At 40.1% G+C, this 18,736-nt stretch overlaps 1 protein-coding gene across 4 annotated transcripts in view; it reads left to right on the top strand.

Annotated features, from left to right (window-relative positions):
- Window positions 1-17,760, top strand: part of LOC308081392 (Fc receptor-like protein 5) — a 26,084-nt gene extending 8,324 nt beyond the window's left edge. The window contains exons 5-12 of one of the 4 annotated variants that reach the window (XM_080457766.1): window positions 221-480; window positions 740-781; window positions 5,858-6,019; window positions 7,799-7,903; window positions 8,561-8,656; window positions 9,571-9,831; window positions 9,910-10,056; window positions 15,821-17,760. In XM_080457766.1, the coding sequence (XP_080313892.1) occupies window positions 384-480; window positions 740-781; window positions 5,858-6,019; window positions 7,799-7,903; window positions 8,561-8,656; window positions 9,571-9,831; window positions 9,910-10,056; window positions 15,821-15,876 (966 nt within the window). In that variant the 5' untranslated portion in view covers window positions 221-383 and the 3' untranslated portion in view covers window positions 15,877-17,760. Of the gene's footprint in view, window positions 1-220; window positions 481-739; window positions 782-5,857; window positions 6,020-7,798; window positions 7,904-8,560; window positions 8,657-9,570; window positions 9,832-9,909; window positions 10,057-15,814 lie in introns of all 4 variants that reach the window. The other 3 variants (XM_080457765.1, XM_080457767.1, XM_080457768.1) reach the window with 3 other exon arrangements.
- Window positions 17,761-18,736: the final 976 nt, after the last annotated feature.

The following is an 18,736-nucleotide window of genomic DNA, read 5'->3' as shown; positions in this document are numbered from 1 at the left end:
TCTGTGTACGGACATGTTGATGACCCCTGGTCTAACTGCATATTGTGGATATCTTGATCTTTTTTATGTTCTCTTTGACGTGCTTATTTAATGTTTTTTTCCTACTGCTCTCCCTCTTACCCCACTGAATTCGCCCACTTCTTACACAGTGATGTGACAATAAAGAATGAAGCTGATCCTGGTTCTTGATGTTCATAACTCAGCCTGCTGTTGGTTCTAGGTGGAGATGTGATCCTGGAGAGTCCTGTACTTCCTGTGAAGGAAGGAAGTGATGTCACGCACCGCTGCTTGTCCAAAGACAAGACAACTGGTAAACCATCCTCTGACCTCCAGCTGATTTCTATAAAGATGGATCCCTCATCAGGACTGAATCTACAGGACAGATGACCATCCACGATGTTTGCAAGTCTGATGAAGGATTCTACAAGTGTAACATCTCTGACCTTGGAAAGTCACCAGAGAGCTGGATGCATGTGAGAGGTGAGTCTTGATTCTCTGTGAGATTATTTTACCATTATCAAAAAGTAGTGGTATACTTTAATCCACGTTTCACCACATTAATCTCTCTCTCTCTCTCTCTCTCTCTCTCTCTCTCTCTCTCTCTCTCTCTCTCTCTCTCTCTCTCTCTCTCTCTCTCTCTCTCTCTCATCTCTCTCGATCTCTCTCTCTCTCTCTCTCTCTCTCTCTCTCTCTCTCTCTCTCTCTCTCTCTCTCTCTCTCTCTCTCTCTCTCCACACAGTGCTGCATCTCATTGACTGCTCTAGACCTGCTCAACCAGATGGTGAGACAACTTCAATACATTGCATTATGGGTCGTATGTGTGAGACAAGCCATCTGAATGTTTAGAGAAGTGTTCCAACTATCCTATTAAACAATAAACGTTACTTCAGATCTCAGATACATCTGGAAACGTATGCTTGTTGCTAGAATTGTAACGAGAATGGCCACAACAAACCTACGCATACTGCTATGGGAACTAATCCTATCTCAACCCCAGTAAACTAACTATGGATTGGTTCTGTGGGCAGCTGTGGCTCAGGAGGTAGAGCAGGTCGTCCAATGATCCGTGGGTCAGCGGTTCGAATCCCGGCTCCTCCTGTCCACATGTCGAAGTGTCCTTGGGCAAGACACTGAACGCTACATTGCCTCCAATGATACGGTCGGCGCTAGCTTGCCACCATTAGTGTATGAATGTGGGAAAAAGTGGGGACTCTGGCGTTGACTGTTCGCCGCTCCACCTCCCAATGTCCCCCCCCCTGTATGAATGAATGAACCATTGTAAAGCGCTTTGAGCACTTGGAAAAACGCTATAAAAATTCATTATTATTATTCTGTAAAGAATGTTTTTTTTCTTTAACTTTCTAATGCTTTCCACACAGTTTTAACAACATAAACTGGGACATTGTCCTCAGTCTCTCTCTGTTGAGTAAAGTGTTTAGAGATGGACTTGTCAGTCTAAGGATTCATAGAAAGTGAATTAGTATGAGGCAATCTATTTACACTTGGAGGCCATTTTATTAGGTACACACACCCGAGTACCAGGTGGGTATTATACTGATTTATTTTACAGAGTTAAGGTCCTTTCACACGGCAAGCGGCCAACGCGCCTATGTAATTCATTTTCAAAGAGAGGCGGGCGATTATTTGGGACGCACGGAGAAGTTGAGAAGGTTACCTGTGCTTAAGTGGTTGAGATAGATGGTTGCCATAGTAACACTTGTGATCATGACAATGTATAAAACAAGGTATTGAAATAGAACACATGGACCTGATCGTTTAAACCAACAATTGTGTGACTGAACACAATCATATTGATTAGGGATGCACATATATCGGCCCGCATATCGATATCGGATGATATATATCGGTCAACATCGATAATGGTTTTTAGATTATTTATTTTTTACTGGTCTAAGTTACAGGAGTTAGGAGGCAATTATGTTGTGTTTCTGCAGATTCTGAACAGTTATTTCTTAGAATGAAGATTTATATGTTTCCCTGGCACAAAAGGGGGAAATAATAACACCAAAAACTAAATAAACAAATATCGGTATTGGCAATCGGCTAAATTGTTATTTTAAACATCGGTATCGGCCACGAATTTCCATATCGGTGCATCCCTAATATTGATGCAAAGACTTTGTGATTGTTGTTATTTACAGTGACAGATAGCAGCTCACAACACTTTTTAATGTCTACAAGTACTATGGGCCTGATTCACTAAGCTGTTCGTAAATAGTGCGTAAATAAATTGATTAGGGCTGGGACTCGATTAAAAAAAATTATCGAATTAATTAGAGGCTTTGTAATTAATTAATCGAAATTAATCGCATTTTAATCGCACATCAATATTTGACCTGAGAACAGTGTGAGAAATTGTTTTCAAATGGATTTTGGTAAACGTCTTTAAGGACATGTACTCAAGTACAATTTTGAGGTATTTTTTACTTTACTCAAGTATTTCCAATTTCTAATACTTTTACTTCTACTCCACTACATCTCAGAGTCAAATATTGTCCTTATACTAGAGCTCGTCGGGTTAGGCATGTAACCCGAAATACCCGGGTTCCGACCCGTACCCGGCTCGGTCACGGGTCCATTCACAAGAAGTGACTCCGGGTCCGGGTCGGAGCCGGTACAGTCCGTCTCGGGTCTCGGTTCTCTGACTGTGAGGTTCCACTAATACCCGAGTGGACCCGGCGAGCGGGGGTTCTCGGGCTCAGACTGTGAAATGGACGGTTCCATTAATACCCGGGTGGAGGGAGGGAGGTCGGTCGCTCAGAAGACAGACTGGCAGTGACGCAGTCAATGACTGGCTGCTATTTATATTATCATATCACTACATAATGTTATATCATTGACCTAAATGGCGATATATTAACAAGGATAGGATGATTAAAACATATTTATGTCTGTATTAGCCTTGATGATCGTCTTTCTTTAAGGCTCTGTCTGTATTAGGAACAATTTGGACAGGTGGAAAACTTTAGTTAAACTTGCAGAGTGGCGCATTACTTTACCTGAGTTACATCTTCTGATACTTGTACTTGAATGTTGACATGAAATAATAATCCTGTTTAGTGTTTCACTACCACGAGCAAAGACTACAGCGCATATTAACGGCGCTGATCAACACACACGTTGAAAGGCTAGGACAAAGATACCAAGGATTCGACAGTGATGTCACTATGCAACAAGGAAGTAGCGACGGACGCTATGCCATGTTTTAAAGATAGCAAGGATTCGTCGGCGATGACAGTGGCGCGGGAAGGGGGGGGCTATGGGGGCTGCAGCCCCCCTGGTGATGGGAGCAGCCCCCCTGGTGATGGGAAGAAAAAAAGAAAAAAAGAAAAAAAATAATATTTTATTTTATTTTTTATAATATATATATATTTTATGGATCATAGCAGTCTGTTACGGTCATGGATGAACTTCAACCTGGTGTTTACACTGTCTTTCTGCGGGCGCGAGTCCCCCCCGACGCACAGCCCCCCTAGGTATTAAGGACTTCCCGCGCGCCTGGGCGATGACATCACCGACGAATCCTTGGACATATTTACCAATTCATTTATATACACCAGTTATATCAAATATTGTCGATTAACGTAACGCTTTGGTTAATGGTTAAAAATTGTAAAATAATCGAGTTAATATCAACATGTTGTTACCGGTATACTCAAAGCACAATGGAAACTCCAAAGCCAATTATAATGTTAAACAACATTAAATGTGGTTTAACATTAGAAATTAACGTGGATTATAGTTGGCAATGAAGAAGGATTACAAACATCTAGAACGTGGATTTATTTTTGTATAGCTGTCCAATGAGCATTGACTGGGATACATCATAATCATGGAGGCTATACATTTAGGTAAGAAAGTATGAAACAAGTCTTATTTAACGCTGGACAACTTGTACTAATGATGACGTTGGCAAACAATTTTGCGTTCGGGTTTTTCGGAGGCTCTGGTTATGTACGGGTTCGGTTCTTGTATATCACGGTTCTATACGGGTCGGTTTCCGACAGCTCTCGGTGCTGTTCGGGTCCGGTTCTCAATTTCTAATAATGGCCCGGGTCCATTCGGTCACGGGTATTTTTTTCGCGGGTCCATTCGGGTATGGGTCCTTCATATTGGACCATAGGCCGGGTCCATTCGGTTCCGGGTAAAAAAATCACGGGTCTATTTGGGTTCGGGTATTTTTATTTGACCCGTGAAGACCTCTACCTTATACTCCCCTACAATTATTTGGAAACTTTAGTTACTAGTTACTTTGTTTATTTTGATTATTATTACAAAACATACAGTAACCACTTCAGACCTATATCGGCCATTAGAAATAAAATAGCCGATCTACAAGCGCGATGCATTGTGAGCTTGTAGATCTGCTATTTTCAAAAGATTTGTATACATTTGAAAACTTGAAACATTTTGTATAATGAGTACTTTAACTTTTGGTACTTTAAGTACCTTTTGATACTTTTATACTTTTACTCAAGTACATTTTGAATTCCGGACTTTTAATTGTAACAGAGTATTTCTACATTGCAGGTAGAGTGTGTTGTCACTGTTGTTTTATCGTCGTTTAATTCATTAATTATTTAAAATAATCCGCGCGCATGTGCACGCACCGCATCGCACCGCATTGCCCCCCCCCATCCAGCCCAGCCAACATTATCAAGCAGGCTATCGGGTGCGTCTTCATTCATGCTTTCATGCACTGCGTTGACTGACGTTTGTTGTTGTCTGAGACCATAGAGGTATGGTCTGAGACGCGTCTGAGACCCATGCATGTTAGTTGGTGCACCGGGATGATCGGTCCGCCTGAAACTCGTCCTGTGAGAAACGTTCCGTGGGGCAAAAATAAGTGCGATTAAAATGCGTTAATTTTTTTCATGCAATAATTTTTCTGTAATTAATTGATCGAAATTAACGCGATAAAGTCCCGGCCCTAATATATATGCGTAAATACGTACACAATCTTGGCGTAAACAGCTTAGTGAATCAGGCCCAATGTAATCTCTCAAGAACAGATTCTGCACTGCGTTGGAATCTGTCGTGAAGGCTCGTCATAACATGTACACACTGGGCTACAAGTGGGCGTGCCTTCAGATCAGGAAGCAGGCCGCGCTTTACCCAATCAAATGTAGTGGGCGGGATTCACATGTCCGTCGATCTTTCCCCCTCGAAACAAACCCAAACTAATTTAACAATAGCGTCCGCGGAGCAGACAAAACCACGGAAAGATATTCACATTTTAACTTACTCTTTCATCATGGAAACAAGTGGGCTTATAACCAAAACGATCCATGTTCTCTGGGAGAAGTGGTGTTAGTGTTCCGTGTAGAAATATTCTTAGTGGGAATGAAAACATAGTGGCACCCACCGGAAGTGAAAGCTGAAGGCAGACCTAAACCCCGGTTTCCTTGTGCACTGGCGTTACGTTTTCTTCCGCCCAGAGCCAACAGACATAGAACAAACAGCAGAGGGCGCTGTTTTTCATTTTCAGTTGGCGATGGGTTCCCAGATTGGGCCCAATGTATCTGTAAAGTGTATATACAGTATGTATATGTAAACTGTCTTCAGACAACTTGTAATGTGGCACTATGTAACTCTCCTTTCATCCCTCTGTTTGTTTGTTTGTTTGTTTGTTTGTTTGTTTGTTTGTTTGTTTGTTTGTTTGTTTGTTTGTTTGTTTGTTTGTTTGTTTGTTTGTTTGGGTGTTTGTTCATTCGTTTGTTTGTTCGTTTGTTCGTTTGTTCGTTTGTTCGTTTGTTCGTTTGTTCGTTTGTTCGTTTGTTCGTTCGTTTGTTCGTTTGTTCGTTCTTTATTTCTCCCTGGTCTTCTCTTCTTCCAGTGTCTCTGACAGTTCGTCCTGACAGATCACAGTTCTTTCAACATGAGTCCATGTCACTGAGCTGTGAGGAAGAAGGGAACTCTACACTGGAGTGGTCTGTGAAAAGACAGACCAGTGACAGGGTGAATGGAACCTGCAGCAATGAATGGGGAGAAACCAAAGGTATGTAGGGATAGGTAGGTTTGAGGAGATGGATGGATGGATGGATAGAGGGGTTCTCAAACTTTTTTGGCCCAGGTACCCCTTGGAGGGGAGACATTTTTCCAGGTACCCCCTCATCCTCGCAACACCGATAAGCATATACTTACAGCCACATGTGTACATTAAGATGCCATTGGAACTATTTGTATTAAAAACGTTTCAATCAAAATCATTCAGACCCATTTCATAGTCATAAACAGAAACCACTACTACTATATGAATCATGTGCCAATAGTCATTTTATTCAAATTGCTTTTGTGCAAAACCTGACGGCACACTTTTCAAGTAACATGATCTTAATGGTTCAGACTTCAGAAAACACTTCTATAGTCCTAATAAAAATAGACATGTAAAATGACAAATCTAAAGATGACTTTTAGTAGGTGCTTCAATTTTTTCATAATAAACTTATTGTTAGGGATGTTCGATATTGACTTTTTTTTTGCCAATATCCGATATTCCGATATTGTCCAACTCTTAATTTCCGATTCTGATATCAACCGATACCGATATATACGGTATATTTTCACCAAAAGTCAAGTAATTGTGAGGTAACAACATCACATATCTAATCAAATAAAATAGCTATAATATCAATATAATATTTAAAGAGGTGGTGCCATGGCTTTGCACTTTTTCTGTTTTTCATGTGTCTATGAGGTTGATAGAACTTCATTAAGCCCCCTGGTGGTGTTTTTATGGTGTTTTATGTCTTCTCTGACTATTTTGAGTTTCTTCCTGGAGGTTGAAACCTTGAGGGTCAATCGTGCCAATAGAAAAACAGCTATTTAATGACACAGTAAAAATATACCCTCCCCTTCATTATCATAACACAACAGGTGTGGACATGAGGAGGAGGAGGGACTAGGACAGGTGGGTGGTGCTAAGGTGGTGGAGGAGGTGCTAAGGTGAGAACCATACCTTTTCTGTACACTTTTTTGGAAAAAAATCTTCCTCCTAGTATAACCATAATACCTGATGATTATGTTTTAGGGGGGGGATCATTGAAAATCACGGCACCCTGTCTTTAATAAATATATAATACATCTACTATAATACAGTGATGTTGTTAGGTTTTCAATGAAATTAGTCCCGGGACTCACTGGTGGTCATTTGAATGAGTCCCACTAATCTTAGATTAGATGTTGGCCTATTTGACAGTGCAGGAGTATAAATTGCTTTGACGCCTATAACATTGACGAGCGTCAACGAGCGTCAGCTGTACACAGACAAACACACCATGCCCTCTGCAGTACTCTAATTTGAAAGTGAGTGGAATCTGTCTAATTTTTCTGCAAAAGCCCTTGAATATGATGGAATATAATTAAGGATTACTATGATTATGGTAAGCTCACATTTCATATCACAAAATTAAAAAAGATTTAACGTTTTTATTTTTTTATAAAAAAATATATATAGGGGCGCCCGCTGCCCTAGTGGTCCAGGCGCATACCACATGGGCTGGTAATCCAGTTTTACAACGTGTCGTGGGTTCGACTCCCGATCCCGACGGCCTTTGCTGTGTTTCATCCCCCCATCTCTCTCCCCATTTCCTGTCAGCCTACTTTCCTCTCAAATAAAGGCAAAAAAAGCCCCAAAAATATATTTAAAGAAATATATATATATATATATATATATATATAATCTGACTTAATAGATAGATAGATAGATAGATAGATAGATAGATAGATAGATAGATCAACTGAAATCCCTCTTTCTTCTCATTGTGATTCTGTGTAGGAGCATCCTGTGTCATGGGATTCCTGTATACCTGGGACAGTGGACTTTATTGGTGTCAGTCAGACTCCGGAGAACTCAGCCAGTCCATCAACATTGCGATCTCTGGTACAATCAATCTATTTACGTCAATATGATCACTATATGACACATAATTCACATACTATTAGGGTTAACAATTATAGCACATGTGAATTATATTAAAATATGATGTCACATTTTGTGTCACATATCCTAGCCTTAGGAGTATTGTGTTGTACGTTGTATTAACCTTGAGAAGGGAAGTGGCTCTCTTCTCTTGATTAACAATAATGTGTTAAAGCTGCAATCCGATATTTGCAATCCGAACCATTTGCATTTGTATTGTTGATTATGTTAATACAATATAATTAACACATCTGAGGTGATTGCGAGATGGTGTCCCTGCTCTTCTTTTGAGAAACGTTTATCCTTGTTCAGGTATGAACACTATAGAGCATAGCAGTGGCGGCCATTTTGTTTACTAACTCTGGTTCCACAGATAGAAAGCCAATTATTGTTGTATTCATTATTTTCCTGGTGAATCATGACCACAAAACCTTTGATTCTGTGTCAAAAAATATTTGAAAACATTATGATTAGGCAAAGTTAAAAGTTGTAACATGGCCTTTTTTTGTGGTTATCAAATATTTTTTGACACAGATTCAAATGTTTTATAGTCATGATTCACCAGGAGCCTGGATGGCTTGGTTCCAGCCTTAAAATAATTTATATAAATATTTTCAGAAATCTCTACGGGAAAAAATATGGGCTTTCTCTCTGTGGAACCAAGGCCGGTAAAAAAAATGGCCACCACTGCTCTGCTCTATTCGTTGACAAGAGGTACAGTATTGTCTGAAGCTCAAAACGCAACATCTCCCCTGCCCAAGCCAGCTTTCTGTCTTAGCTCAGCAATAGAAATCTCAGCCCTCGCACGGGGGACATATCTTCGAATACTGGGTTCAAACTAGCCTGGTTCCAGACGAATCTGCCATTGGAAAAAAAATTGCCCTCGGCAGATTAGGTCTGGCCCCTCTCAGTTGAGATTGGATTTCTCTCCCTCCGAAGTTGTGAGGGACGAATCAGGGCCCAGTATTCAAATATGGGTCGGGTTTATCACCAGAGGCATTTTTTTTAACCGCCCCGTGGAAATGCACGTTCCATACAGAGATTCCAGACTGACATCTACAAAGTGATATTAGTCTGGCCATGCCAGGCTAGGGTAGAACTTAAATGTTATGGATTGCAGTTTTAACCACTCAAACCTGGTATAGACTTAGTTGAGTGGGGTCATCCAGGTGTCTATCCTTGGCAACCTCTTTTTTCCCCTCTACACCAAATCTCTTTGCTATCTACAAGTCACATGAGGGACACAGGTTCGAATCCTGGGTCCATCACTTATTGCAGCTTTAAATTTGAAACATGATTAATCACCTAGGTTTATCTCTCGCACGTTATTTAACCTCTGGCTGATATTTATTCTCAAAGACAATGAGAATGTAGCAACACTTTAAACACTTTCATTAATACATTTGAATCCTAATACCACCGTGGGTATTACTGTTATACGATATATCCCAATTGTATTTAATTTATTCAAAAAGTTTACATTTAAGTGTTCAAAAGCAGTATTTCTGTGGACACATCCAACAGCTCATCAAAAAGACTGAACTCGTTTTTTCACTGCCCCTAGATGTTCATAACTCAACCTGCTGTTTGTTCTAGATTTTCATAACTCAACCTGCTGTTTGCTCTAGGTGGAGATGTGATCCTGGAGAGTCCTGTACTTCCTGTGAAGGAAGGAAGTGATGTCACACTCCGCTGCTTGTCCAAAGACAAGACAACTGGTAATCCATCCTCTGACCTCCCTGCTGGTTTCTATAAAGATGGATCCCTCATCAGGACTGAGTCTACAGGACAGATGACCATCCACAATGTTAACAAGTCTGATGAAGGATTCTACAAGTGTAACATCTCTGACCTTGGAGAGTCACCAGAGAGCAGGATGCATGTGAGAGGTGAGTCTTGATTCTCTGTGAGATTATTTGACCATTATCAACATGAGGAGACACTGAAAGCCATTGTTCTCTTCACAGATTCATCTTCCACCCCCCCTCCAACCTCTGAGTCTGCACCTCCCCCCATGTCTCTGTCCAGAGTACTGATCATTAAGCTACTGGTGCTCATTCCTTATGTGGTGTCAACCTTCCTCTACATCTCCATAGTGAGAGACAGAGCTAGAGGTGAGGCAAACATGTTATTTAAACACACACCATAAACTGTGTCCATCTTACATGCCCACTGTACGTCCGGGCCCTACAGTAAATCTAGGGACCTATCTTGCACCCATTGCTAAATGGCGCTAAGCGCATGCATGCAGTGCAAGTATCATTTACACCCCATTGCGAATTAGTCCATGAGCCAGACAAGATTTCATTATCAAATGAGTGGGCAAAATACTTATTAAATTGTTTATAGGGACAATATAAGGAAATAAATATATGATAACCTTTCCACAGGAGTAGCTTTTTCATATTTATCACATATTGTTATTTTCACCATACAAACATGATACTGTAGGTGAATAGAATGGGGAAAAAAAGAAAGAAATAGTTATCATAATGAAACTTCCCCAGTTGATTACATACATGAAGACAATGATTTATCGTATTACAAGTTTTCTGAAATTGTATATTTAAATATGCAAATTAGGCATTATATAGGAACTTCGGACAAAGCCAGAGTCAACTTTCTTATTTTATTTTGTTAAGATGTTAGAGTCAAAGGTTTTTAACAAGGGAATATTCGATATCTATATGTATCACTCCATAAATAAGAAAATGCTGTGAGCAGGCATAAAAAATCTAGTTTTGGTGGCAAAATTCTAGTTTTGTTTTTGTTTGTTTTACCTTCTTATACACCAAGTCAAAATTAACTAATGAGTTTGTTTCATATGATACAGAGAAGAGAAGAGAAGAGAAGGACCAAATGATCAGTTTATCAAATAAGATGAGTTAGTTATGTGGAAATGTATACGGAAAGTGGGGACTCAGAAGGCAGACGGAGGCTGTTGTATTGGTGAACATTTCAGTTTTACTTAAAAAAATAATAGAGAGACGGATAGAAAGGAGGAGTGTATGACAAGGCCAAGGGAGGGATATGGCAGGGAGAAGGTTCAGGGGTTCTGGGACACATCAGAGGCCAGGCACAGCAAATTCAGCCCTCTATTTCCGAGTCAGTCAAGTCTGCCTCTGTGATAATCAGTTCCTCTTTCCTTACAGACATTAGGAACATGTTGGTTCTCAGCATATACTTTGAAATTGGGGATATTTACAAGACTGATTTTCAAATGATACGATCTTGCATTAAAAAGACATTTAAGCATATATGGGAGTATTTAATAAGTAAAATAACCTTTCCAATCAATTCCCCATAGTTGAATTGTGCAAAAAAGTCTGCTCATAGGTCTCTACACAATAATGGCTCGCAAGTTGTTCATATATTTGTTGTAACAATTTGCTTGTGATAATACAGGGGTCCACATATTCAATGCTTGATAACTACCACAAAGCTACTAGTCTGCAATGGTTATCATGCCAAACTGGAGTAGAGATGTAATGCAAGTTAAAAAAAAACACACCTAGCTTTGCCCACCCATTTGATAACCATGGCTCAATTTTAGGGCCCGGGCTCATGTTATTACATTAACATAATAGTGTTTCTGACTGTATCTCTAGAGTTACAACCACATGTTACCACTCAAAATAAAGCTTAGAATGGTGAGCAGTTTTCTGTAGCAATTAGGAACCTGTTGGTTCTCAGCACACACTTTCAAAATGGGGATATTTACTAGCCTTATTTTAAAATTATATTTGTGTGCGACATCTTGCATTAACACATTTTTAATCTCATAATGTACTCACCAGTGCCAGCGTTTTATTTTAGTTTTTTTGTTTTCTTCACGTCGCCACAGACAAAGTAAAATCCGCTAAAATCGTGCATTCAACTCTTTGTAAAGAAACAATCGATCCGTCCGAGTAGAGCAGTGAAGACCGCATGAAAATCCCATCCGCCATCTTGTAGTTAGAATGGTTTATGTTAAACAGCGATCAGCGACTGAGAAAATGGCGGATTGGTGTCAGATTTAGAATGGAAGTGGATGGGATCGGAAAAAACGGATCCCGGATAATTCCGTTTCCGGTGGTGCTACAATGAAATGTGTCGTATCGAACGAGGCCAACAATGCAATGTGAACTTAAAAATAAATAAATAAATAAAAGACCAGTTGGCGTAGATCTACGCGACTGGCACGTGGCGGCTTTAAATAGGTTTGCGTAGATATACGCGACTGGCACTCAATGTGTTAAAAGGCCATTTAAGCATATATGGAAGTTTTGAAGAAGTAAAATAACCATTCCAATCAATTCCCCATACTTGAATTATGCAGGAAAGTGGGTTCATAGATCTCTACACAAAATAAGGTTCAAAAGTTACAATTTGCATGTGACAATATAGGGGTCCACATATTAAACGCATGATAACTACCACTAAGCTACTAGTCTGCAATGGTTATCATGCCAAACTGTGAACTAGAGATGTACAGTTAGTCAAAAAAAATCTAACCTGGATTTGCCGACCCATTTAATAATCATAGCTCAATTTTGGGGCTCTGGCTCATAGACTAAATGTTGTATAATTACCAAATGCAATTGGCTCATCTGTACGTTGATGGCTGTTGTTGGTCTTAAAATGAGTACATTTGGCTGGTGCATTGATATCTTATGTACAGTGACAAATTAAAAAAAGGATTATGCGTTAGACCAGCCCTAAACTGGTCATAAATCCAGCGCAGTGGCAGCTCAGGTATTTCCTTAATATTAAGAGTGCAATATTCACGCCTATGTAGTTGAGTTCACAACGCTCTGTATCTGTCATTCCTTGGCCCTTTTATGCCCTTATGGAGATCCCTGATGTCATCAGTATAATTATGCCCATTATGTCTGAGTCAAACTGGTCCTCTCTGTCATTTAAGTAACTGTGCGTTACTACCTCTTAAAGGGAATGAGAGAAGACACTCTGATCTAATTTAGGTTATGTTTAAGACACACCCATGACTAATTCAGAGATTAAATGCAGCCCCTTCTGAGGATCTGTACTTTAATTGTCTCCGCCAGGCCGAAAGGCATGGCGAGAGAGTATGTTTTTCACCCTGTCCGTCCGTGTGTCCGTGTGTGTGTGTGTGTCCGTCCGTCCATCCATCTGTCTGTGAGCAGCTAATCTCAGGCACCGTTGGCCCGGTCGCAGCGAAACTGTGCACACACACTCCCTGGATGCCAATTCAGAACCTCTGCCCCAAATATTTCTCATGAACCTTTTATAGCGCCAGCAGGAAGCCGATTTGTGCAAAACTTATTTTTTGACAGTACTCCTACAGATTTTGTCCAAAAATCACGCAAATCGCTAAACAGTATCTCTAAAGTCATTAAACGAAACAGGTCTTTCAGATTTTTCTTATTCCATCCTGATTGGCTAAAAATGTCTTCCAAAGTTTGCAGGAGTGCTCTGTTTTGAACAAAATGCCTCAAATCATGAATACAGCATGCAATATCCGTGAAATTTTGCACGCACATTCCCATTAGGCCGAGGAAGAAATGCCAATTTTTCCAATCAGCCTCATGGTGGCGCTATAACAGGCCGATTCATGTTTTTACCTATAACTGCACCAATCTGTGTAAAACTTTGTATGCACACTCCCTAGAGGCCAACAAAAAACCATTGCCCTGCATTTTTCAAATCTGCCTTTTATAGCGCCACCAGGAGGTCGACTTATGTAAAACATATTATTTTATACTACTCCTTCCAATTGTATCCAAATGTCACGCAAATCGGTACACATGATCTCTATAGTCATGTGATCAAGACGGATGTGTTTGATTTTTCATATTCTATCCTGATTGGCTAAGATTGACATCTAAAGTTTGCATTATTGGCTTGTTTTGAACAAAATTCCGCAAATCATGAACGCACTGTCCGATTGCGGTCAAACTTTGAGTTTGCACGCACATTCACACTATGTTGAGGAACAAATGCCACCCTTTTAACATTGGCCTGTTATAGCGCCACCAGCAGGTCTAATTTAGCAAAACAAGTGTTTTTAACAAAATGCCTCAAATCATGAATGCAGTCAGGGTCCAATTGTCATGCAAGGCCTAAGAACAAATGGCACCCTTTTCACATTGGCCTATTGTAGCGCCACCAGGAGGCCACAATAGCCTACCTGACCTGGTGGAGACCTGTGCTCCGAGGAGCACTTTTTCTAGTTGAGTATTATCTTTCTTTGATACGTATTACTCTTACTCAAGTACATTTCCAAGACAAAAATGTTACTTTTACTGTATAGTACTTTCAGTTTCGCTGGTTGTTTTTTTCCCCTACGCCCACATGTACCAGCCAGGGAGCGCTGACTGCGTGGCCTCTTCCACGTCATAGCCTCATATGCGGACTCGCATGTGGTGCTGTTAAGCTCCGGTTGGTTCGGTGGCGTGCTACTTCATGGACCGAGCGCTGATGACGGTTATTGCTTATTCAACTAAAAATAAGGCTTCAAACTGGAAGGGGTCAAGTTCATGAAGTTTAGGAAATATATTTATTATCAATTACAAAGACTATTTAAAATGTAGTAAAACATAGCTCAGACGTATCAAAAAGGGTTAAAAGAGAAATAGCCTAATATACCAGTAGCCAGGGGGTACCACAGGTGTCCTTGCACACAGGAGGGAGGCAGGGAGTGAGGGAGTGAGGAGAGAGGGGTTTCACCGCCACAAGACAGATCAATACAATTTAAAACAAAGATACAATATAGGCAGCCCTTTACCTCAGATTAAGAGAGCCACACTAGGCAATGAGGCCATGCCGTCATCAGCGCTCGGTCCATGAAGTAGCACGCCACCGAACCAACCGGAGCTTAACAGCACCACATGCGAGTCCGCATATGAGGCTATGACGTGGAAGAGGCCACGCAGTCAGCGCTCCCTGGCTGGTACACGAGGCAGCACGACACTGAACCATCAGGAGCGAAAGTAACAGCAGCACCGCATGCGAGGCTATAGGGCAGGCCTACGACAGGTGGGGGGGAAAGGCAGCCTATCCCACCGTCAGATGCCTGCAAGATTATGGAACACTCAGATTTTGCCTAGACAAAGTTACATTTACAATAACATAGGTGAAGACCATACATATATACTGCATACCATCAATGACACTCTTGCACCTACGACCCACCATACCACCAGCCAAACATAAGCCAGCCAGCTACACTGACGGCCGGGTGCGGCTCCCTTTTATTCAGCCAGGTGTCTCAGCTGTCCTGAATATGTGTGATTAGGATATTACTAAGAAAGCTCAACCCACTACATAAGCATAACATTTTAGATCCCTTTAGAGAGTTTTAAACTATCAATTCCAGCGGAATTTGGTGCTAGCAGTTAACTCATAGCAGTGACATATGGTACTTTTTTACCTTGGATATTCATGAAAGGCAGAGTGACATGGTTTGTTTTTAAAAATAAAAATAAAAACTTTTACTTTTACTTTTACTTGTACTTAAGTATTTTTTAAAAGCATGTACTCTTGATTACTTAAGTATATTTAAAAGCAAGTAGGCCTATTGTTTTACTCGAGTAACATTTTGACTGAGCTACTTTTACTTGTAGTGGAGTAAATTTATCCAGGGAGTATCTGTACTCTTACTCAAGTATTGGGGTCAAGTACTCTGTCCACCTCATACATTGTCTAAATCGGGCCTCTAGTATCTGTACTTGTTATAATTGTGTTTATAATCCTACTGTATGTGCAAACACACTTGGTGGTTACTTAATGAACTCTTAAGTATAACAATCAGCTGTGAACCTGTCTGTCTGTCTGTCTGTCTGTCTGTCTGTCTCTCTCTCTCTCTCTCTCTCTCTCTCTCTCTCTCTCTCTCTCTCTCTCTCTCTCTCTCAGTTGCAGCCAATGCAAGGAAGAGAAGAGACGTCAATGATGTCATCATGGAGGTAGCTGTGTAGCCAATCAGAAGTGTTGAAGGTTCGGCACAGTACTGCCTGTCACACATTTCACTGGCTGACGAGTGACTGTGATACTGTGCAAACAATCTCAATCTCAAATGATCATGTGATCTTATTTGGTTTGTCTGTAAGGTTGGTGATGTAGGAATTGAAAGTTAATCGTAGTACAATGTAGGCCCCAAGTCATCATGTAATAATGTCAGGGCTTTATCAAAGAATTGAGACTGTAATGTTGTGTTGACTTTAGCAGTAATGTGTGAAATATCAGCAGTTTTCTTTGTTAGCTGTGAGAATGCAAAGAATATTCACTCACACTTTGTAGGTTTACAAGTGGTGTGTGTGTGTGTGTGTGTGTGTGTGTGTGTGTGTGTGTGTGTGTGTGTGTGTGTGTGTGTGTGCGGGTGCGGGTGCGTGTGCGCGTGTGCGTGTGCGTGTGCGTGTGCGCGTGTGCATTCGTGTGTCCTTTGACCCTTGGTCTGTATGAGTTTGTCCATACATGGTTTGCATCAGGGTTTCAGCTTGGCAATTTTTGGGCCGGCCACCTTGACCGACAGGATTATATTTTTACCGGCCAAAGAACAAATTTATCGGCCATAGTATGATTAACGTGTTGTGAGCTTGTAGGTCTGATATTTTCAACGTGCAACACCATTGTACGACGAATAAGTTGATCTATCGGATAACAACAGCGCACAGCAGCAGCAGGCTGTCGGGAATTTAACCACACTGACATGTCAGATCATGATAAAAACTTTAAATGGGTTAGGTATGTTAGTATGATAGGTTTTAATGTTGTACTACTTTATCCAAATAATAATATTAATAATAGGCTTAAATGATAAAATAGCCTAATAGCATTTTCCCAATCGGCCACGTGGCCGGTGATGTTTATAATTAAAGGCCAATTAAACAACCCGGAAACACTGGGTTGCATGTGTTTTTTGTTTATTTATTTATCTTTTAACCCCTTTTTCTCCCCAATTTAGTTGTTAAGCCAATTAACACCTTCCCACACACATTTGTGTGTTGTCAGTGCTGTATCCTGACTCACCTGCCAGTGACGTAGAGCCTTCGTCCTACTGCTCCCGCCCCACACACTGCCTGCTGACAGGGCCACCCCAGTTAACTAACAAATTACAGAATAGGTCCTTCCAGGTAGGGACTGTAGAATATTACTTAATATGTTGTTGGTTATACTAATAGTTTCAGGCCGCGACTGGTCTTAAGTTGATAAATGTTGTGATGTTGATAAATGTTCTGTAAAAAATACATCAGATATTTGTAGGTGTTTTGCTACAATTATGCATAATTAAATGTAAAAAAGAAAAGTATTAATATATTATTAGAACCCTAAACCTTCCATAGAAAATGGCATATCATATTTCATGTCATGTAAATACTGTATAGTTGCTTTCTTCTCTTACGACCAGAGCATTGTGTTAGACTGTGTGTCCACCAAACCTCTTTTTCCAGCTGAAAACGCAAGGCGCTCAACATAGTATATTTTCAAACACGCAAATTGAAAATATATAAATTCTCGGCAAGCAGATACAAATGCCACAAGTGAACGTGCTGTGCAAAATAGACGTTCAGTGCCACGTCACGCTGCTGGCCTGTGTGTGTGTGTGTGTGTGTGTGTGTGTGTGTGTGTGTGTGTGTGTGTGTGTGTGTGTGTGTGTGTGTGTGTGTGTGTGTGTGTGTGTGTGTGGTGTATGTGTATGTGTATGTGTGTGCGTGCGTGCGTGTGTGCGCACGCGTGCGTGTACAGGCAATCTTTAATGCTTTCTTTTTTGTCTTTTTTCCATCAAATTTCACATCTGTAATTATGGAAAAATGTATAATGAATCAGTGTAAACTCTTTTTTTGTAGACTTTTTATTATTTAAATAGTATTCAATAAAGATGTTTGAATTTAAAAGCGCCCTGCTTCCGTCTATGAATGACATTCATTGCCTTATACAATAGAAAGTACAGTATTACAGTTAAAGATTGCTAGCTATGCATCAGTCTATGATATATTGTTTGTGGGCGTTTTAGTTTGAAATGGAACTAAAACCAGCTATAATGTGACTAAGAAGAGAACAGGAACAGGATGCTTCGATGAACAAAACCACAGCACAAGGCATGATATGTGCTGTTGTGGTTTGGGTTTCGTAACTCAACACAACACATGCATCAAATCTAGTAAAACTAAAAACAAGCAAGTAGATTTTGAAACAAGTGATTATTATATTCTCATTTTATACAAACAATATGTACAGAACAAGTTAGAACAGTCTGTACATGCTCATTTAATCAAAAGTATTGTGCTGTATATTTAATAATTTGCCATTGAAAATGGCAAATTTCAAAGTTGTGAATATGTCACATATTCACAACGAGGGTGGTCTCTATAGCAGTATGGTTCATAATGAGGGTGGTCTATAACATGAAGGTTTATTATGCTGATTGAAAGCAGAGTGTTAATAATAATAATAATAATAATAAATCTTTATTTGTATAGCACCTTTTTAAACAAAGTTACAAAGTGCTTGAACAATCAAAACAGCAATCAACAACAACAATGCAATAACAGTGATATGTTAGATTTACAATAGAACAGAGCAATAATAAACAACATTTATCTCAAGGAGTTAAAAGGCCATTCTTTACAAATGGGTTTTTAAGAGTGATTTAAAACTTGTAATGATCTGGTTAACCTTAATTGCTCTGGTAGGCTGTTCCAGAGTATGAATCTCCAGTAGACACTGGCCAGATGATCTAAGGGTGCGCAGTGGCATATAGGGTTCAACCATTAGAACCATGTTACATAGATAGCTAGGAGCTAGACCATTAAGAGTTTTAAAAGTTAGAAGTAAAAT

This window comes from Gymnoscopelus braueri (genome assembly GCF_963280865.1).
Source record: "Gymnoscopelus braueri genome assembly, contig: SCAFFOLD_43, whole genome shotgun sequence".
In the NCBI taxonomy this organism is placed as follows: Eukaryota; Metazoa; Chordata; class Actinopteri; order Myctophiformes; family Myctophidae; genus Gymnoscopelus; species Gymnoscopelus braueri.
This window is presented reverse-complemented; position numbering and strand designations above follow the sequence as displayed.